General features: G+C 44.9%; 1 protein-coding gene across 3 annotated transcripts in view; it reads right to left on the reverse strand.

Annotated features, from left to right (window-relative positions):
• Positions 1–22,187, reverse strand: part of Smyd3 (SET and MYND domain containing 3) — a 563,480-nt gene that overhangs the window by 140,643 nt on the left and 400,650 nt on the right. For all 3 annotated transcript variants that reach the window (XM_052199949.1, XM_052199951.1, XM_052199950.1), the window contains exons 6-7: positions 7,791–7,858; positions 6,335–6,437 (exon numbers count right to left, since the gene is read on the reverse strand). In XM_052199949.1, coding sequence (XP_052055909.1) covers positions 6,335–6,437; positions 7,791–7,858 — 171 coding nt within the window. The remainder of the gene's footprint in view (positions 1–6,334; positions 6,438–7,790; positions 7,859–22,187) is intronic.

The following is a 22,187-nucleotide window of genomic DNA, read 5'->3' on the forward strand; positions in this document are numbered from 1 at the left end:
TCTAATGCACACCCCAAGAGTATAGACCTGGTCTTGTGGAACCTCTTTGGTGAGTGCGGCCCTCCTGCAGTAACTCACAACAGGGAAAACCTGAAAGGGACTGGGATTTGCATTTTACCTGAATCTAGCCTCACTCTTTCCCTGGACTGCGGCAGGCGCCCTTCTGGGGCCGGCAGTGGAGCCTAGCACCCGGAGGAGCCCCTACTGCCCCAACCATGGAATATACAGAGTACGAGCTGCACAGGTGGCACAAAAGGTGGCCGGCTCTTTTGGCTAAGACGATGGTCACCTTTTCATTCCCTCCATCGTTCTCTTGCATTGTGATCTGAAGGTGGGGGTGAGGGTAGGGTAGGGGGCAGACGTGAAAGGGCTACAGTACAAGGCCAGTTCCTGTGACTTCTTGAGGACACCATGTTCCACTCCAAGCAACCAGTTTCTAAGCATATACTCAAGAACACCTTTTTCCGTACGTTTGGGCATATATACTCATCCTGTATCCTCAGACTCTCTGGTCCTGGGTAGGTCCCCACAAAGGTGAGGGGATAAACTAGCTGATGACTATGGTCCCTGTAGAAGTCATCCTAGGACCCTGTTTCTCATCCCAGCCTAAAGGCCCATCTCATTGGCCACCGCTATCAGGTCAAGCCAATGCCGGAAGCTCTTGGGTAATTCCAACCTACGGTGAAGCCACCAACTCCACAGTGTCTGACTCCAAAACCGCAGTAAAAAGGCTAAAACTCATGAGTGGCTGTGTTAGGCAAGAGACTAGCTATTTTGTTTCACTCCTATAAATGGAATCTTACAGTCTTTCTGGGTAGCCTATAATGCCTGAAGCCTTTACCCAAGCAATGGCTTTCTAGCTCATTCCCCAGTGGTTTCTACTTTTACCCTCTAAACTGTTCTGATGAGAGGGAGGGGGAGGGAGGGAGAGAGGGATGGAGGGAGGGAGGGAGGGAGAGAGGGAGGGAGGGAAGGAGGGAAAGAGGGAAAGAGGGAAGGAGGGAAAGAGGGAACAAGCTCCCTTAGAACCCACTGCTGATTGACCCATTCCTCTATGTGAAGACCTCAGATAGCTTCTCCCTGCCTGTGGATGGAGCCCCACCCTGACTGTAGGTCTCCTTCCTAGATTGACATCTTTTCCTGTGCTTCATACAGTCTAGACTGTACAGCTGTCTCTGAAATGTATGACACCACCATGATTCTGTGCCCTGCTGCCTCCTTCAGTGCCTTTCCTCACTCCCATCCTTCATGGTTGGCTTTAAAACATCCCCTCCCTCTGGGACATGGACCCCTTATCTCCTCTGTGCCTCTTTCATGTTACTGAAGTGCTGGGGACATCATACAATGATAGGGACTGCCCAAAATAAGCTGAGATGGAGTCATCTCAGAAGCTCAAGGCAGCTCCTTGTGAAAAAGGATGGTGTCTGGGACCCTGAGAAGCAGGACACACAGCCCTCCAGGGGACTCACCATGTAAAATAAGAGACTGCCTGCAGTAGGCCAGGATGGAGACATCTCAGTAGCCTGCGGCAGCAGTTCTTTTTAACAACAGTTGTTCCCATTTCTCCTAACCTTAGCCCTGGACAACTGTATAGATTTCATTTGTGCGTGACTGCTTTTCAGTTGGCCTTGGTGTGCATAATTATTATGTTATATCTGACTTTCTTCTTTTTCTTTATTCTCTGGCAAATTCTGTGAAACTAGATGTTTCCTGATGTAATGATTCTTAAACAATTAAAAATGGAGGCATGGGGCACAGCACAGCGCAGTCCTAATGGCCCGGGTGCATGCTGTGTGCTCTCATCTTGGAAACAATATAATAACTACACAATGGTAGTTCTATATTAATACTTGACTTATAAAAAATGTTTAAAGCAATTATAAAATTCAATAGAGCCAACATTGGGACATCAAGAAAGAACAAAACTATTAAAGTTATAAAATAAGTTTTATACAACAGTTGAGAGTAGTTCCTAGGTAAACAAATACAAAATATATAAAATTTTATAGTAGTCAAACTAAGTCAAAACACTGGGACTCTTAAGAGAGTCATTGTGTGCAATGTGCAGAAACACAAAGCTAGCAGAACTACTGAGTCAAGGGTTAACCTGACGTTTTCTGGCCACTGCCTGGCAGCTTGGCCCATGTCACTTATAATTAGAGCTTCACAAGAAAGGCCAAATAGCTGGCCTCAGAGCTCTGAGCTCTGAAGTATAATAAGTCAAAAGTTAAAGTTTAAGTAATGATTAAGTTTACAATTATTATTACTTTGGCTATAGGCCTGGGAATAGGGAAGCTTAAAACTTTGGGAAACAATTGTAATTCTTGATTCTTTGCGGGACGTGGTTATCCTTTTAAATTTGATTTGACAATGATTATACAATGTCTTTTTTATCTACTTTTAGAGTATCAATTAAAGACTGGGACAAAAAAATGAACATAAAAAAATATGTGAAGAGAGAATGTGAGGTGTGTTTGGAGAGTGTGTGTGTGAGTGAAAAGAGAGTGCATGTGGTGTGTGTGTGAGACGTGTGTGGAGAGTGTGTGTGAGAGTAAAAGGAGAACACACAGAGATATAGATAAGTGTGAGAGTTCAAAAAAAAACCAAAGTACACAAGAGAATACAGAGTGTGTGCAACCTCAAGCTGCGAGTGAGTAAAAAAAGAGAACAAAATATGAAAGAAAAAAAAAACAGAGAAAAACTTTAAGCCTTAAAATAATTGCCTGTCAGTTTGTATCCAAAAAAGTAGTCTGTATATATTTATTATGCGCCTTCCAGATATCCCTGCTTCCAGTTGAGAACGCCGATCCTGCGTTGAGGCTGGACCCCGACACTGAAGTCTACAAACTACACTGTGCCATAGCTTAGGGGCTCAGTGGCAAAAACATTCCAGAAACACACAGCTAGCTTAAAATGGCAGCTCAGTCATTTCATCAGGCAAAGATAAGAACCTTTATTAAAGGCTCATAGATTCACAAGTTTAAATGGAGTCACTGCTCACTACGTACGGGGCTCATTTAGTGGGCGCACACATACAAAACACGGCCATTGATCAACCGATGCTTTAATGGCGGAGAACAAAATCGCATTAAAATATTAATGCTCTGGCCATTGCTCTGCCATTTAAGTGTAACTCTTATGGAAAAATGCATAAATCACTTCCAGCTTTAGAGCAATATCGTGGAGGTTTCGGGGACTTAGTTATAGTGTCTCTGTTCAAATCACATAGCGGAGAAAAGCATTTTCCCTGAAACCATCTTTCCCATCAACAATGGAGTACAGAATAAAACCAAATCTTGTTTTCATTTTTGTAGTATATTGTCACAGTCACACGTTTTCCCAATACTGGCTCGAAGTTTAAAAAAAAAAAAAAAAACTTCATTTAAAAAAAAAAGTCAAACCTGAATGTCGCTTCTGTCCCTTTTCTTTGTCACACTAATTATACTAATTTTGGCTTCTAAATATTGTATTCTTCACATCCTCTATTCTGAGCCACCACCTGGACTCCTCCTGACTTCAGACTGCCATTGTCAACTCTTTCCTGAAGGGAAAGCCTTCTCTTAATCTTGTCTATATACATAAGATCTTACCATACCTCCCTTCCTCTAAACTTCAAGGAGGCCCATTTTCTGGCCCTTGTCCCTCTGCAAATATTTACTAATAGCCTCCCCCATAGCAGGTTCTTAGGAAATCCTCAGGTGAATAGCATTCTGTAAAAAAGCCCAAACGTCAGCCCGGTCCCCATGTACTCTCCATTCCTGGTTGGAATGGAGTCTTCAGTATATCAACGTGAAACATTTCTTGGTCACTGAACTCTGCACTCCGCCAGTTCCGTCTCCTTGCCTGGAACACTGGTTCCTGCCTCACCTAACTTTATCTCTATAGATCCTTTCAGATCGAAAGGCCACTTCTCTATATGTCCCCTTAACTGCCCCCCAACCCTGGCACCTGTATATGTCTTGGGTGCTGAGTATCTATGAAGCCCTGGCACACCTGTGCTACCATCTGTCTTATATCCTATATGCCTTCTGTTCTGTCTCCTCCTTCCACACAAGAAGGCCATTCTGATTCACAGATTCCTCAGATTCTGGAATGGCCAACCAGCTCCTACTACCCAGAAAGCCCTCTGTGGATTTGTTACATGCTCTAGCAAACAGAGATTATTGAATGAAAAATCAGATGGCCCTAATCCCCAAACACTTGAAACAAACATTGACATTAGGGATAGTGATATGTTCAATTCCTGAGAAATGCTATCCACCCAAGTGATGAGGCCTCAAAGGATGATGAACGGGTGGATGCGTTAGTTACAAGAGCTTAGAAAACCCCAACCCCTTCTCATAGGTTTTCTTATTTGTTGACATCATCCAGTGCTGGGAATTGAATCCAAGACATTGTATATGCTCAGAACTTTACCATTGGGAGATACCCTAGCCCTATTTAGTTAAAATATCATCACCATTAACAGTCACATTTGCTTTTAGATGATATAAGATGATTCATCTTAGCCGAGCATTGTCAACTTGACTGTATTAAAGTATGACTAGGAAATTATGAAAGCACACATCTGCTACATATCTATGAGGGAGTTTCCAGGGACAAGCACATGGGGAGAGCTCTGATATAATCAACTGATGTATTCAAAATTTGAATAGACTGTTGGGGAAAGGCTGCACGTTGGGGAGGTGGGACCTGGTTGAGGATGTGGGTCGCTGGGAAACCACACAGCTCTGGTCTCCTCATTACAGCTCCACTCTGCCTACCAGGATGTGAACAATGTCGGTTGACTTCATGGCCATGAGACAGACAGCCTTTGATATGTGATCCTGCAGCCGCAATGCACTGCCTCAGTGCAGGCTCAGAAACATTAAGCCACATTGTCGTGAACTGAAACCTCTACAACATGGAGTTCAATAAACCATTCCTCTTTCTAAGTTGATGATGTTAAGTCAAGATGGTTCAAAAGCTGCAAGCATACTAACAGTGCTGAACACTGATGTTCTCTTTCTGGTCCACCTTGAAGACTCATGACTCCAGAGAAAGAACTTAAAATTCCCCACAGCATCAGCAGATAGCCCAGTGTGTACTGACTGATCCTGACAACGGGAAATTCAGCAAAAGGATCCTGTGTAAGAGGCAGTGTACTTGGTTGAAAATAAGTTTGAAGGGAGTCTTGTCAAGGCCAAACCCCTGTCTCTATAAAATATGGTATCTACATTTAGGTTTCATTGGAGGAGTACTGCATAAATGCTATAAAAGCTTATAGCTCTCCAGTTTCCTTGCAGGAAATATCCACTTTAACAAGTTGGAAGGCAAGAGGACAGACTTCTGGAAAACATGACAATAAGCAGAGCTCAGCCCCGGCAGTAACCGCACACAGTCCACACTGACTCTGTGTGGCCCGGCAACCCTGGAATGAATGGCCTATGTGTAGTTTCCAGTGAGATCTCAAGCATCAGTAAAAATCCTTCATCCAAGAAGCTGCCTCAGTAAAAGTCCTTCACCCAAGAAGCTGGTGTGGCCATCTACACAAAGCCACACTTGCAAATCCTATTTGACCCTGGTATCTATGCTGAAACTATCACCCAGAAATGCTGGTGGGCTTACAAAAGCCCAGCAACAAAGGCCTGAGAGACTAAACCATGTCTTGCTTTCTTTCTTTTTCTTTCTTTCTTTCTTTCTTTCTTTCTTTCTTTCATTTTTTTTTTTTTTGTTTTTTTGGGTTTTTTTTGGATTTGGTTTTTTTCGAGACAGGGTTTCTCTGTATAGCCCTGGCTGTCCTGGAACTCACTCCGTAGACCAGGCTGGCCTTGAACTCAGAAATCCTCCTGCCTCTGCCTCCCAGAGTGCTGGGATTACAGGCGTGCGCTACCACCGCCCTGCCCATGTCTGCTTTCTAATACAGAATCTAAAATATCTTCAAAATGTGCTTTGTGGCTTTCTGGGTAAGCCCTGGGGAATGGCGCTGACTAGCTGGGTTGCCTCTCTGCCCATGAAGAATGGCGACGTGCTGGGAGGCGACAAGCTGCTGGACTGCTGCCACCAATGAGGAGACTTAATGACCCCCATGCATGTGTGTAAGACAGACAGCCCCAGTCACAAAAGAACATCTCTCAAATACATGTCACAGGACTATCATCATGAGGAACCCAGTGACCAAGTCCAAGAAAATGATGCATAGATTCGTCTACAATTTGGTGTGTGACTCTTTCAAGTGTCTTCTTGGTGTCAGGACAGTAAGCAGTTGGTTGTAGCTGGTGGTAGGAGGGGGCCACGCTGGGAAAGGTGCTGGCGAGCAGGGAGGGCAGGCAGTGGGAGGCTTGGGTTTCCTTACCTCCTCTCCTGCCTCAATTTCTCGCACTGCACGCAGTAAGAGGTGGGGTCCGTTGAACACAATGGAACAGTTGGGGTCACAGCTGTGATTCAGCAGAGACATACTGAAGGAAAGAAAAATAAGGGGGGACCATCAGTGCTCAGAGTTAAACAGCTATATCAAACAGACACAGACACTTAATTGGGGTGGGGACAAGATGGGTCTGATGGAGAAGACATGAAGATTGGGTTCTTGGAGCATTACAGGCATGTGCCGACGTTGCTTCTTGTAATGCGGGCTAATTAGCGAAGTTCGATAATAAGTCCTTTAAGTCCTTTTAGGGGATGGATCACAGTAGATTCCACCCAATAAGATTACCCAAATGAAGGGGTCCTGACAAAGTAACTCGTAAGAGACAATCTCTGGGGTAAAGGGCACGGCCGCAATCACAGCAGTCACCCGAGGTGCCCCTGACCTGTAGAGGGTCTCACTGCAGAGCTCTGGTAGGGGAGGGCTGTGACACTGTTAGATGCTCACACTGAAGAAAAATCAGAAGTACATGCTCTTGGTGTGTCCTGATGCATTCTGGGAAGGAGCCTAGTCACTTTCTTTGCCTGGAGGTTTCTAGGGAGAAACCCAGTGACTTTATACCGTCACCATCATCTGACAGAGGTCGGGATGAGCATAGACTGTGTGGGAAGTTCTCACTCGGGACTGGAGCAGGGTGACCAGATTCAGCCACCACAACAAGGTTGTGGGGATTATGTACAGGTGAAGAGACCAATCCCGAAGGATGGAATTGGCTTACCCAAGGACACACAACTTAACTGATGACTGACCTAGAACCAGGGTGGCCCGAGCTCAGAGCCCACGCTCTGAAGCCCTCTGAGTTGCTGCTTTATGAAACCTGTGCTATGAACAGACATGACGTGCAAGCAAGCACATGTGTGGGGCTAGCGAGGAGGCTGAGCCTCAGACGCAGTGACTGAGAAGAAACACTATGTTTGAACCCTAGGGGCAGCTCGGGAGAGAGGCTGCCATCGAGATGGCTAAGAAACGATACAGCAGGCTGCTCCTGACGGCTCTGGAGCCTCTCCTAGAGGTGACTGGAAAACGTGCCACCACCAAAGTCAAACTTAGCCTATTGGTGCCAGGCCACCAGTCTGGAGGGATGACTGCATGCTTCTGCTCAAGGGACGGAGGCAAAAGCTCAGGGGAGGCTTTGTAAAGATAACCGGATTCCTGCACCCATAAGCCTGAACCTACTCCAGAGTCAGCCTGACAACAAGCAGTTAGGTACGAAGCCTGCCTTGTCGTAACAGCATAAGTGTCTAATGTGTGTTATAAGACCTGCCATTTTTATAGTCTCCTGTAATTTAGTACTATGCTTTGAGTTTAGCTACTGAGCTAGAGGCTACAGAAGCCTTTCTAATGACCCCTGAGAGGCTGGGGAGCTGGTTTGGGGTGACTGCCATACCTGGGGTACAGGCCCACGCCGACCTCCTGCATCTCCGCGTTGCAGATGGTGAACGAGTTGCAGATCACCTGTGGAAATAAGAAGGAGCCTGTTAGGTGTCTGCTTGAGAAAGCTCACAGGCAGGAGCACAAAGGCCCGAGCATTTCAGGGGGGGCTGCTTGGAAGGGTCTCCCCAAGCATGGATGATGTGTGACTTTAAAATGACTTCTCTAAGGTGTACTCCCCAACCCTGGGGAAACACAGGACTTCAAGGAGCACAGAAAGTACTGACTGTCGTCTAACCTCCCCACAACCCATGTTCTACAACTCCATGAAACGTTCAAAAATCAAACACAAGTAAGCTACTCATTCAAAAGGAGGATCCTGTGACATGGATGTTTTTCTGACTGCCTGCCTGGTCCAAAGGCCCCTTTATCTAAGGATACAGAGGTATGTTTGTTTTCATTCCTGCATAGTGAAGTGCACCCTGAGGGAGTTTGTGATCCGAGCTGCCCGACTGCCACCGGGAGGACAGGAAGCTGCTCAGTGGGGCCAGATCTCCTACTGGACACACAGATCCCCTCACTAACCTGTGGCGTGTTCTGGTGCCCTTTGGGCAGATAAGGAAAAAAAGAAAGAAAGAAAACATAATCACTGTACACCAGGAACTTCAGAACCCTGTTTGTGTAGGAGGTGACGAACTGTGTCCGAGGCCACAAAGAATACGCAAAGAGCGCTGGGCTTGAATCATAGCTTAGACCCTGGCACGAGACAATGCCCAGACAGACTTCAGGAAGAGAGGGGGGAATAACACCAAGGTCCCTGCTCGCACAGAACGTAAGTTCTACACAACAACAGACAGATTTTAAAAGGAGGAATCCCGAGACAGAGAGCTCATCCTTGTGGGGAAGTGTCAAGGAGGGAAGCTAAAGGGAAGAAGGTGAGGACTTCCTGGGAGGAAGCCGAATCTGCAAATGCAGGGTGACTGGCTGGCCACTTAGAACCTCGGGAAGTTGGGATGCTGCCGGTCCAGAGCCTAGTTACCATTTCTCTTGGTTATGTCTGAGGTTAGGATGCTGCCGGTCCAGAGCCTAGTTACCATTTCTCTTGGTTATGTCTGAGGCACTCCTGTCTACCTTTGGGTCAGACCTAACACCCGGACAGATAAACCGATGAAACCTGTGGAATGGATTAATGTGGCCAAACCCTATTGTCCACCAGTCCAAGGACTAAGGATTATATCAGACAGTATGTGAGGCCTCTAGCTGAGAGCTCTTCGCCCTGCTGTAGCCTTTCTGTCATGTTCCCACCAAGCATGCTTAAACTTCCCCGATTTACTACTTTGTTCTCTTACTATAAAAACCGCACCGAACTGCTTCAACGTGGAATCTGGGGTAACTTAAATCTGGGTTTCCATGCAATGGCTGCTCATATTTGACTCTGGAATAAACCATCTCATATTCCCTTTGAGGTAAAAGCTGTGTTTTTTGACATGGACATGAAAAAGAGAGGCAAACCACTATAGCAAGGCGGCAAGTGAGCCTGCAGTGGAAGAGACCGAGGAGGCTGGCCTCATTAGGGCCGCGCAGCACGTGGGGACATGCTGCAGCCACCATCCCATAGCAGGGTGCTGGTTCCAGGCTCTTGTGTTCCGGGCCAGAGGACCCCTGGGGGGACACAGGTTTACAAAGAGAAGTAGAAAAGGAAAGACACTCCTGGGTAGAGGAATGAGCTAGTGAGCTGAGAGGAAAGCCAAGACCCCGGGACATAGGACAAATAATCCTTTACAGGACATTTACATACCACCACCACCCCCCACCACTATCCCCTCATATGTACAATGGGCCTTTCTTGAGCATGCTCAGTTCCTTACATGAAGCCCAGGTAAGGAAGGGCTTCCAGTCTTTGCCAACTGGCTTCCTTTATATGTTAGTTAATCTTGATGTAGCTTTCTTTCCCGGGTGATTATGTTCCCAAATGCAAAGGCATAAGTCACTGGAAAGAAACAAAAACCACAGAGGCCCTGAGGTAAGACCAGGCATACACAGAGAGAAGGCTCGTGTGGCCCAGGAAAGCAGTTTAGATGGGAGACAGCAGCCGTAGCTGGATCATACAGGACTTTACATCTAGGTTGGGAATTTTATCTTAAATTAGACTCCAAGCCAAGGAATAAATGGGTCTGATCGCTGCTCCCAAGGGCTCTCTCTGTCTGCTGTGCACTGAAGAGCTGTTTGTTCAATGGTAAGCAGGAATATGTAGCACACAGGTCAAAGGTCACTTCATAACACAGGCATTAGCTTGGACACTGGTGACAGGAGTGGGAGGGGTTAGCAGCTCTGCCACAGCCTTCAGAGAGCTGCAGATAGGGTACAGAGGAGTCGTGGATAAACTTGGGGTTTGGCTTTTAGTTAGCTGACCGCTTCTGTCATTTATTGGGAGGAGGAAGAAGGCAGAAGGGACAGGTTTGGCATCGAGTAGGTGTGTGTGTCGCTTTGTTTTGTTAGGGTGAATTTCAAGTGGCCCCGGGGCTACTTCCAAGCCCAGACTAGGAATGAATAAATGGAATTTGGAGAGCACGAAGGGCCAGGGATATAAATTTAGGAAGAAATATATAAAGCCCACCGAGAGGAAAGGAGACAAAACCATGTTTGAGACAGACCATGACTACAAATGAATGCCGACTTGTCAGAGAGTTTCCACAGAAAAAGGCTGAGATGGCAACTTTCTCCGTCAGATTTACAGATTTACAGAAGGGAAGCGAGAGCAGGAAAAGGTGCTCAGTCCTCCCAGGAGCCTCTGCTACTCCAAACAGCTCTCACATGAGAGCTAAGCAACGTGGCGCTATCTGGCTTTCTTCCCCCTCTTTCAAAGTCTGATAAAACCACAGCTTCAAATCTGAAAGTAAACTGGTGCACAGACACATTTTAAACAAATTCTGGTTAAATTGCTTTACAGGCATCTGGCTTGTATTAAGCTGCAAGAACATAATGCCTGCAAGGCTGTAGGCCCATATATAACATGGATGATAAAAACAAGAGGCTAAAGATTCTGTGGCTGTTCCTTGAGATTTTAAACATTCTCAAATGGCTGTGAATTTGAGGGATACGATTACCGATTTTACATTTTTAAACGTATTTCACAGTATATTCAGAACAGCAAGGAAAGCGAGACACCAACAAAAAGTCACACCAAACAAATCAAATTTGCTAATATTCAAATGAAGTAATTTTTTTTCCTGAAACTTGAAGCAAACTAAAGGTTTTTATTTTTTCTGAAGCATTTTTGTTCTGATGGGTTCTGTAAGGATAAAAAGCTAACAAAGAAACACCAACTTGGTGTCTTTTTTTAGGAAACAATTCCTTACTTCTGAACTCAGGTGACAATTCTCATACTGTTGGCAGTGTTTACCACACTTGACCACTGCCCACCAATGCCCTGCCCTACACTGCCCACCGGTACCCTGCCCTAACTGCCCACTGGTACCCTGCCCTAACTGCCCACTGGTACCCCACCCTAACTGCCCACTGGTACTCCACCCTAACTGCCCACTGGTACCCCGCCCTAACTGCCCACTGGTACCCCGCCCTACACTGCCCACTGGTACCCTGCCCTACACTGCCCACTGGTACCCTGCCTTACACTGCTCACCAGTACCCTGCCCTACACTGCCTGCTGGTACACTGCCCTAAGTTGCTCAGATTGTTTAAAACAGTGTTGGTTTTTTTTTTTTCCCAGATGGTGTTTTGCCCTGAGAGACTCCATTTTACAAGCAGCCTTTAAATCCATCATGGGGATGGAGAAAGACTCTGGACACATGCGTTTCATTACCTACATGGTATGCGCTCATAAGTGACTTATTCCTGAGTACACAGAGTATTACCCTATAAATTTATTGAAGTAAATTAGGAGTATAGGAGTACATTGGAGATATTAAAACCATCCCACATACTGGGCATGGTGGTACACACCTTTAGTCCCAGCACTTGGGAGGCAGAGGCAGGTGGATCTCTGTGAGCCTGGTCTACAAAGCAAGTCCCAAGACAGCCATGGCTATTAGACAGTAAAACCCTGTTTCAGAACAAAGAAACAAAGCATTCCACAAAAGCCAGGCCCAAGAACTTACCAGACACAACAGACCAAGAAAAGGGTACAATTCCCTCACTTGCACCAAATTAAGAGTTGGATACCTGCCACTGGGCTAGTGACAGCCCAACAATATATAATCTGACCATGCAGGATTCTTCAAGGGATTGACAGGCAAAGAACTTCTGACTGTCTCAGAGGACTCAGTTTCTATCGGTTCCTACTGTTGTCATGGCCTACTCAAATTACCATCTACCTGGTCACCGTCTGGAACTGCTGTCCATCCATCTACTTGGACTGATGTCATCCACCCTTCACTTTACCAGGTCCCTGAAGCACAACTCTGACACTGCAACCTGACTCTGCAACAGCAGCCGGCATCCTTAGATTCCTCTGGACATGGGTTTTGTGTGTTCCCTCGCCTTCACTAAGTCCACTTTACAATTCCATCAGATTATCAGCTTTGCCTCCTCAGACCTCTGACATCACTCTTAAAACCTACTGTACTGACTTGTTTTGTGTCAACCTAACACAAGATAAAGTTATCACAGAGAAGGAAATGCTTCCATGAGATCCAACTGTGGGGCATTTTCTCAAGGGTGGAAGGCCCCATTATGGGTGGTGCCATCCCTTGGGTTCTATAAAAAAGCAAGCTGAGCAAGCCAGTAAGGAACATCCCTCCATGACCTCTACATCAGCTCCTGCTTCCTGACCTGCTTGAGTTCCAGTCCTGATTTCCTTTGGTGATAAACAGCAATGTGGAAATGTAAGCTGAATAAACCCTCTCCTCCCCAACTTGCTTCTTGGTCATGGTGTCTGTACAGGAATAGAAACCCTGACTAAGATACCTACATACATATTTATTTATTACATAGACATCATAGATGTATTTAATATGTGTTATATAATGTATGATCTGAAAGTTAATATTAGCAATTGAGGGTTTCAAGGAAAGCAAATTATTTGGCAAACTGATGTTAATGATATTGCTATGGCTTGTGAATTGGTTATCTAATAAATTCCAACATTGTCTGGTTCCAGCAGAGGGACCTCAAGACATCTATTTACGTATGCAGAAGCAGGAGGGGTAGTAGCAGCATTCCATTTCGTATCCTCATGCCCAGTATAGAGTGTGGTGGACAGAGGCCACACCAGACAGAGATGGACTGCATCATAGATGTGGCCTTCATCATTCATCAGGGAAAAGGCCAGAAACAAATCACTCTTTGGATCGTGGGTTGGAGGGGAGGCAGCTGGTCCAAGGGTAAGGTAGGAGTTATTCACCTACCCTCTCAATCCGTGTGTCCCTGCTGATAGCTCTGCTCCATCTCCAGTCTAACTCACCTCTTGTTCCTCTCTCTTTGCTTCTAAGACCCAGGGATGTGGATACAACCTTAATCCTTAGATGAGAATAAGGACTTGTTTGATACTCTGCTTAACAGCAAGGGGAAAGCCCAGTAGAGTGCTGACCAGGGTATGGCCAGGTGGCAGAATGCTCACCTACTGTGTGTGAGTTCCTGACTTCCATCCCCAGTACTACAAGGGAGACGGGTACTGTTCTGGGCACAAAGAAATCATCTGCTGAATGTGAGAGCTTCTTTCCTCTCTTCAAGCTTCCCTCGAGCCTTCACTCCTCCTTCCTGCCTCTTTTTCCTATTTTTTCATGGTTATCGATCTGTCACCTTCCAGGCTGTTACATACTACAATAGAAGTAGGGTGCTTTTAAATGTTGCTTAACAAACTGAAGCCAAGTTCCTCCTCAGTGTTATGTTGAGAGCTCTGCGCTAGTCTTCTTGCGAATTAAAACATGAAGTTATTTGTCAATTCCCACTTTTGTTAAAAATGCCGAATCTAGAGGCAGTGAGATAGGTCAGAGGTTAAAGTGCCATGCTGCGAGCCTTGTGGTAGAAGTTTGATCTCCAAACCCAAGGTAGGAGAGCAGAGAAATTTCTGGAAGTCACATAGGGCGGAAAGAGAGAACCACGTCCCAAAGGTTGTCCTCTGACCTCCGACCCTCTAAGTGCACCACAGGATACACATGTGCTAGTATCTGCCACATATAACATGCACGCAGAATGATGAAGCTGTTGATGATGATGAAGATGGTGATAAAATGCTGAGTCCATTCAGCACCACCTTAATTAAGAAGAACATGGCCAGAAATATTTTTTACACAGGTCACAGCAACCACCGCAGCTAGATGGCAGCTCCAGGATCTGCTTATCTGTTGACAGAACAGGTAGACATACACGTGCCCACGGGCACTCAGCCCGTAATCTGAAAGTAACTCCTCTTTCTATGGGGGGGGAGGGGTAAAAGAGTGAAACTGGTGTCCAAGAATGAGAAGAATGAATTTTACACATTTCAAAAGCACTAACTACGCAGGCACAGTTTTCTTTAGAAATCTTACATGGGAAAAATATTAATGAGTGTGTATTTCATGTAAAAGGCACACCTAGAAATGTGTATCAAGAGGATTCGTTCAGTGAAACTGATAGACACTGTGCTAAAGAGTTCCTTTTAAAAATCAAGTATGGGTATTACTTTAAAAATATTTTCTGTGACATGAAACTACAATGTATAACTTATTATTATTAGATGTAATGTTATGCTTAAGTGTTATATTTTTTTCCTTTAAAATGACCAAGAATCTATATATATATCAGGGCTTCCTCGGTTTGAGGTCTAGTATGCAGGCTCAAGTTGGCGGCTGAACTATATTTTTAAAACCCCCACGTCTTATAAGAACCATCATAGTGACCTCTAAACATAAACTACAACCAAGCTTTTGTGTCACCTGGTCCATGCTCTTAGGTTTAGAGCCTCACGTTCATGCTCAACACTGGTCGATGCCAGGACACAACCTGGATACCACAAAGACATTGATTTCTTTCAGATATTATGTGTTCAAATTCCACATCATTCCTCAGACTTTTAGAACTATATACTTTTCTACTGTGACACAAATGAAGTGAAGGATTTGCAACTGGAGGCAGAGCACGACTGTGCCTCGGAAGAGCCAAGCTGCTCTGCAAGACAATGCACTCCATTGGACCAGAGCAGAGTAACCCTACACCAGGACCCCAGGACCTGTCGCTTCCCTGTGTGCATCCTCTAATTACTAACGGCTACACAGCCTACTGCTAGCAAGAACAGTTCCACTCTTCAAATAACATAATGAAATTTCAAACACTTAATAGGCGGAAACTCGGTCTCACAACAGAAAGATGAAGACCATCTGCATTGCTTTATAGGGGCTCCAGTTAATGCCTGAGCACAAGGTTTGGCACACGGGATTTCAACACACAGACTGCTAATTAGTGGCACTAAAGGTGAACTTCCAAAAGAGCTTTCCACAGTCAGGTCTGCTAGTTCTCTGAGTAAGGAAGGGATCTAGGAAGGACTGGCAGATTACAAAAGCAAAATGCAGACGTTTTCAGACCAACTAACCGCCCCACCCCCAGCCCACGCCTAGAACCACCATTTCTCTGCTGTTAAAAGCACAGTTAGTCGGAGCCTATTCTTCTCCAGCTGTGTATGACATTTTATTAAATACAGATCTAGATTTTTTTAAAGAACAATCTTTTGTTAGCCCCAAGGGTGTGTGGTCTCCAAAGGAAATGACAAGCATGTTTAACTGGGCTGCCTAGAAAGGTCCACTACTGAGGCGGGGTTTGGTGGGAGGTAACATTTCTCAAATGAGGGCTCACAAAACCCAAGGATTAATGTCTTCCTAGAATGTTTCCAAGAGAAATCTATTTAAGGCTACCTTTTCAATATCAATGTTCAAGAAATAATAACTAAAACCACTATTGTCCCTTTCCTAGGAAGGCTCATGAAGTGTCAGTGGGCATGTCTAATTAGCTCAATTTAATCATTTTATAATGAATAGCTGTATCAAAAGGATCACATTGTACTCCATGAGCATATGCAATTATTACCTGCCAATTAAACATTTAAAAGTTTCAATACAGAAAGCAAGGATACTAGAAGACAGTGACATTAAAAAAACAAAAAACAAAAAACAAAGAACAATTTTATAAATTTGTGTCAGGATGTTTTCATGACATCTTTTCTCTGGATGAAATTCTTCCAAAGCATTTGAAGGCATTAAGAATACGCATTAGAAATATAATAATTCTAATTTTAAAGACTTTTACATATTTGGCATATGTATATGTGTATATATGAGAATTCCATGCATGCTTACGGCTATTGTCAGGATTTGGGTCTCTCCATCCACCATATGGATCTCAGGGATTGAACTCGGGTGATCAGGCTTCGCTGCAAGCACTGTTAATCACTGAGCCATATCTCTGGCCCACATAATTCACCAAAGCTTCTAGAGTGTTCATGGAAATGTGCTTGTATTTAGCCACTAAAACTACTCTGTTATCTCAGTTTATGAAAAGAACATGAAAATTATAAAATATAACCTTGCTGTTTTCCTTTTCCATTTATTTGTTAAATCAAGGTTTCAATATAGAGCCCAAGAAGGCCTCAAACTTGTGATCCTCCTGCCTCCATCTTCTGAGTTGTGGTGTTATAGGTATCTGTCCCATGCCCCAGCCTAGCTAAAAAAAATTGTAAGAATATTGAACATCAAATTCACCAAGTACAAGATGCTACCTAAGACCCAATACAACAAAAATCTATTAGCCATGTGCAGTTTTTAAATAAAAGTATTTGTATATCATTTATTAAAGAGAAAAGTTCTTACAAATTAGGAATTTTGTTAAATAGCTTTGAAATTACCTTTACAACATAAACCAAATAGAATATAAAATAAACTTAAGATAATCTCATTATCTCATGTATATGGCAATATTCTTGGACAGCTGTACACACCACTGATTCCCCAACAGCAATGTGTCTGTTACACTTCAAGCTGTGACTATAGCTAATCGTGAGATGCCCAGAGGACACATAGGCAACTATGCTTGGCCAAGGCCAAAGTCAACATAAGGCCAATACCGTAAATGAGGAGGCAGCAGCCATAAGCGTCTGCATCCTTCCTAAGGTCACAGTACCAAGTACAAGCACATGAAGCCCCTTTGGAAGCCACGCTGGCTTTGTGAAAGCTACCCAGCTTCTCATTCCCTACGGGCAGTCCTCACCATAGAATTCCTCACTACATCCAACCACTGTCCTTGATGACAGAAAGAAAAACAGGAGTGAGATCCCCCAAGCCCCTGCGTGATTCTTTCTCCGATGCTATTATCTGGTATCTTATCTCATTAAAGCCATCTGATGGGGAAGCACTCACTAGAAATGTCCATCAAAAGAACACGTAAAAGCCGGAAGCTCTGGGATGCCATTTTCTGTCATGTAATCTTCCTCCCATATCCCCAGGCCCACAGTTGCTATGATACTCTTAAATAATTTATTATAATATATCATCACAGGTTTCTATAGATGTGCCATGGAGTCTTGTGGTACAAGTTTCATTGAGATGTGTCCATATCTAAAAGCCTATCATGATAAACTCAGCTTTCTCCCCAAAGCCCACTTAAAGTTCTTTGGTGTAGCTTTGGTTTCCCAAAATAAATAAACGTCCTCTTTCATGATAATCTAGTTTCATATTTTCTTTTTATATAATGGGTATAGAAATACAGACCCAGTAGGGTCTGTGTTCTTCCCTGTAATCGATCTTAGTTCTGGGTCTGACTCCCTAAATGAAGTATGCTGGGTGGTTTACATCACCCGAATAAGGTTGGATTGAACACAGAGGAGTGTGGCTCAAACCATCTGTGTTTTCCCATCAAGCTGATGGAGAAAACCAAAGAAAAATGTTCCACAGAGAAGTCAAGACTGGGCACTTACCAACTGCTTAATGCAATACCCAAATGTAAGATTAATCGTGATGCTTGCTGAGGCTGCTCTCAGAACGCAGAAAGGAAGGTGAAAACTGTCCCCAGAGGACCTCTGACAGAGGGCTTGGACTGGGCACATCTAATACGTTGAGTTGTGATGCCCAGAAGCATACAGTAAAGTGTGCTTGAATGAGTCTCGTACGAGCATGGTTCTACAGGAAGGTATTCTGTGAACTTGCATTGAAGAATCTTTCAAGCTGTGGTGGCTCAATGGGCCAGTCCTTCTATCGTTGGACACTGCCCTGGGAGGAAAGGCTGTTCATCAGACCAGGGATCCCTCAACTGTGTGGTACAGAGGCTGCAAGAAGTGAGGCTCTGAGGCTAGTCACCCTTGTCTCAACTCTATTATGTTTCAGAATAAGGAAGAGAAAGAAATCATAGTGGCATCCTCTCCCATGATGCCCTGTTCTCTAGAAGTTACTTATAACTTTCCTTCCCTTGTTCCTCAAGCCATGCTCACAGAAGGTCAAAACTATTGGCCAGAGAGAGCGAGAAAGAATCACCAAAGCAGGGTCTAAAAGACATACAAACGAAGGCCATGGAAGGACACCCCCCCCAGGCCACAGACGCTAAGTGCCATGCAGTCCCAGCCCATCCTTCCGGCCTCTTTGCTTCCTCACACTGACCCCGGATGCTCTTCTCATCATGTCTTCTACTCCCAGCACAGCTGTCAGGTCTCTCTAAACATGGCTGCAGTCCTTTCCCCCTCTTCATCCCTGAACTACCACTGATCTTTTGGGTGCTGATTAAGTCTCTTCTTGGGACAGGACCTCAGATCTGTCCTGCTGGAAGAGGGCGCTCTCTCGGCTTATGAAACACAGTGCTGGGTCACGCATCTACTACAGTAGCTGGTACACTAAACCGAGGTTTCCAAAAATGCTCTGTAGGTGATGTGTGATGAGCACATTTAATCTCAGTGACGTTTGCCTTTAGAAGCTTTATTCAGTTGCCTGAGTGTGGTGGCATATGCTTATAAACCCAGTTCCTTGGGAGGCTGAAACATTTAGGCTAAAAAGCAAGGTCAAGGCCTATCTTGGTGATCAGCAAGACCTGGTATGAAAATTAAGAATAACAGAAAGGAATCAGGGGTGTTGCTCAATGGTAGAAAGAACACTTGCTTAGAATGTATGAGGCCCTGGGTTCAAGCCTCAGTGGACAGAACAAGTTGTCAGTGCCTTCTCTCCTTCCTCCCTTTCATTTTATCCCCCATTCCTTCCTTCCTAGAATAAATACCCACTCAGTAGCCTCCACAGTCAAGATTCTCAGCTGTGGTGTAAGAAAAAAAAATCCCATGCCAACTATATTGTGCCCACTAGACTAGATCCAGGTCATCAGAGTGGCTGGGGCAGGCTGGAGAAAGCTCAGTGAATAAGGGACACCAAGGGAGAGGCCCAGAGGCTGGAGTCACAAGCAATGGGGAATGTCATAAATGCATCAACAGATGACTTTGACCTTCTAAACTTCAGGGTCATGACATCCAAAATCATCAGAAATGACATTAAAAAAGTAGAAAGAACAGGGATACCAGGTTCTGCCCCAGCAAGGAAGTGAAGTTTCCCCTCATTGCCCTGGTTAAAAAAGACGCACAAGTCTCTGAACTGTGTCTTGTTCCCCATGTCATTGAAAGTGGAAAGGTCAAGTGTGGTCCCAATGGCTATTTTCCACTGGAAGGGCGAGCACATGTAGTAGTGATCTGAAGAGGAGAGCAGGGACAGCCTAGGGGATGCCAGGTCCTTACTTGTTCTGACTGTGCTCCTCTGGGACTTGCTGACCCCAAATCCATGCCATTGACCCACTATTCACTGGAGCAAAGGGTCCCCTAAAAACTGAAGCACACTGTTTGAGAGTGGAACATCTGTCATGTCTGCCACCAACACAGTGAAGTGAGTTACCCTCAGATTTCTCCTGGCCACAAGGAGATGCTGGCAAGGATTTCCGCAAACCCAAGGCAAAGAACTCAACACTTTCCTAAAGCTGAGAAAACTCAGTTCTGTAGGACTCCTAGGGAGAGGACCAGGCAAGGGAAGGTTTGGGGCCTTGGGCCATTTGCAACAGGGACTTGCATTTATTAAACTGCCAAGAGCAGTTACAGGCACTAAGGAGGAGAGAAAATTACCTCCCCCTCCCTGCACCATTTTTCTTTATTTTATTCTCCAAGTAGGCTCAGTAAGATTGAAATGCATGTTACGTTTCTCTCCCATTTTGACAGGTATTAGCCTTCCTCTGCCAAAGATGATTTTCTGACTATTGGTCATATTTCCTTGTGAGTGACTCTGTCCTAATACAAACAGCAATAACGTGGGAAAACAGTCCAACCTGTCAGATCAATTCAGAAACACGAGAGTCCACTGGTCTTCGATGACCCTGGGAGGTACTCGGCCTCGGTTCGCTCTGGCCATCCACATGCAGGTGCTGGGGAGTCTGAAGGCCAGCTGGGAGGCATGGAAGGGGAGGGGAGGAGAGTGAGCTGGGAAGCTGGATGGGTCCACGTGGGAATGGCCACAGACACAATGCTAACAAGTCAGCCGCCATTCCCAAATTAGTGCCACAGGGAGAAAGATATTCTCTCCTGGAGAGGGAAGTTAAGATTAATCAGCCACAAAAGACCAAGTAGCTGAAGGCAGAAAAAAAAGATGATGCCCGACACCTTTGTTTTGTGAGCACCCGTGTCTGTGGTCATTCCAACGTGGACCCATCCATCCTCCCAGCCCACGCTTTTCCTGTCTCCCCTCCAACAAACCCAACCGCTTTCTCTTGTTTCACAGATGCCTTCCGACACCCACTTTGTCACATTTAAAATCATGGGGGAATAAGGCTTTTCATGTGGGGACAAGTGTGCTAGATTGCTCACGTGCCTGCATTTATAAACCAATTCATTCTGAATAGGAAAGGCCCAGAAATAAAAGGCCAGCATTGAGCAGAAAGCGAAAAGACCAGAGGTATTGTGAGGATTAATTGAGAAGATAGAAAAAAGCCTTGGAATGAGTCCCTACACCCAGGAAGCAAAGAGAATGGCGGCAGCTCATACAATGGCCCATCAATTAGAAGACATCCTTGGCTGGAACGGCTAAATTCACTGAGAAAAATCATTAACAACCTAACTCTTTCAGGCCACAGTTGTCAAACAGATTCCAATGCACAAACTCTTCTGTTACTGAAATATAGTACCACTCCAGGCTTCTGGAGGAAACTATAGAAATATATACAGATATATCTGTCACTATAGCCACTTGAGGTCATGTTTCTAACCATCTCTCTGTCTCCTGGAGTCTCACCCACTAGAAGCTTGGGCAGTTCTGGCCCTTGGACTTGCAGCAGGGAAATTCAGCTCCACGCAAGATTTAAAAAAAAAAAAATTAAACAAAAAGTAGTGCCCGGCCATTATGAAACAGACTAACATAAGTCACTCAAAACCCAAACCTGTATAAAATTACAGTGCTTGTGCCAAGCCAGAGGGACTTGCCAAATGTGGCTGCGCTCCGCGGAAACTTAATGCCCAGGAGCTCTGGGCATCCGCCCTCCATACTGAGTTAAGCGGTGCCATTTCCCTTGGAACTGAATTTAAATGAGTTATTTTAAAGCCCAAGTTTGCATTGCCTTTCTACCCATTGCATAGCTAAATAATCAAGTGAAGGCACTGTGGGGAGGTAGAGTGGGCAGAGACGCAGGGGATGAATTTCACAGTCATTCATCATTAGCCTGACAAATAGAAGAGCCAGGTAAAGACCTTTCTGGAATTAGGTGGCTATTTGTTACAAAGAGTGCCGGCCATCAAGGTCATACAACATTTAAGGGAACAGAAGAAGGAAATACAAAGACATCTACTGAAACCTGGGTGGTGTTCCTCTGCAAACACCTGCCTAACATGTGTGAGGGCCCAGACTTAACACCTAGCATTCCAAAACACAGCACCAGAAAGGGTATTTACAAAAACTTTATAGAAACAGGCACACTGCAGTAGATAGGGTCACATCGTTTCTACTTCATCCTGGTGGTCTAGGGGAAATTAAAACACCAGGCAGTCCTTGGCACCCAGGAACCTGCTGCCCTTGTTGGTTGTACAGACCTTATCCACCCAATGCTCAGGTTGCTGAGCTGCAGGCATCTAAAAAATATCTGACAAGTATTTACAATTCCTAGCTACTCAGCCTGAATGTGCTGCCTGTGGTCTGACCTTTGCAATTCCCTTTGTTCTCTCCTACTCAGTTACTCTCAGTGCTGCCTCCAATGAGAAGTCCCAACTTCCTATGTAAGCCAGCCACTGCCTGCTCACTGTCACAGAAAAGAGCAAAGTTTTCCGTGACTTGAGCTAAATTCCCTTAGTTATTTTTAACAGAAAAAAATCTCGAATGATCCTCTTCCCCTCTAGCTTTGTTTTGCACAAACCTCTCCTGATTGTCCTCTCACATCTGGACCAAACAGAACACACTCACAGAAAGAATTAGGCTTGGTAATCATGGCA

The sequence above is a fragment of the Apodemus sylvaticus genome, chromosome 12 (genome assembly GCF_947179515.1).
Source record: "Apodemus sylvaticus chromosome 12, mApoSyl1.1, whole genome shotgun sequence".
Taxonomy (NCBI): Eukaryota; Metazoa; Chordata; class Mammalia; order Rodentia; family Muridae; genus Apodemus; species Apodemus sylvaticus.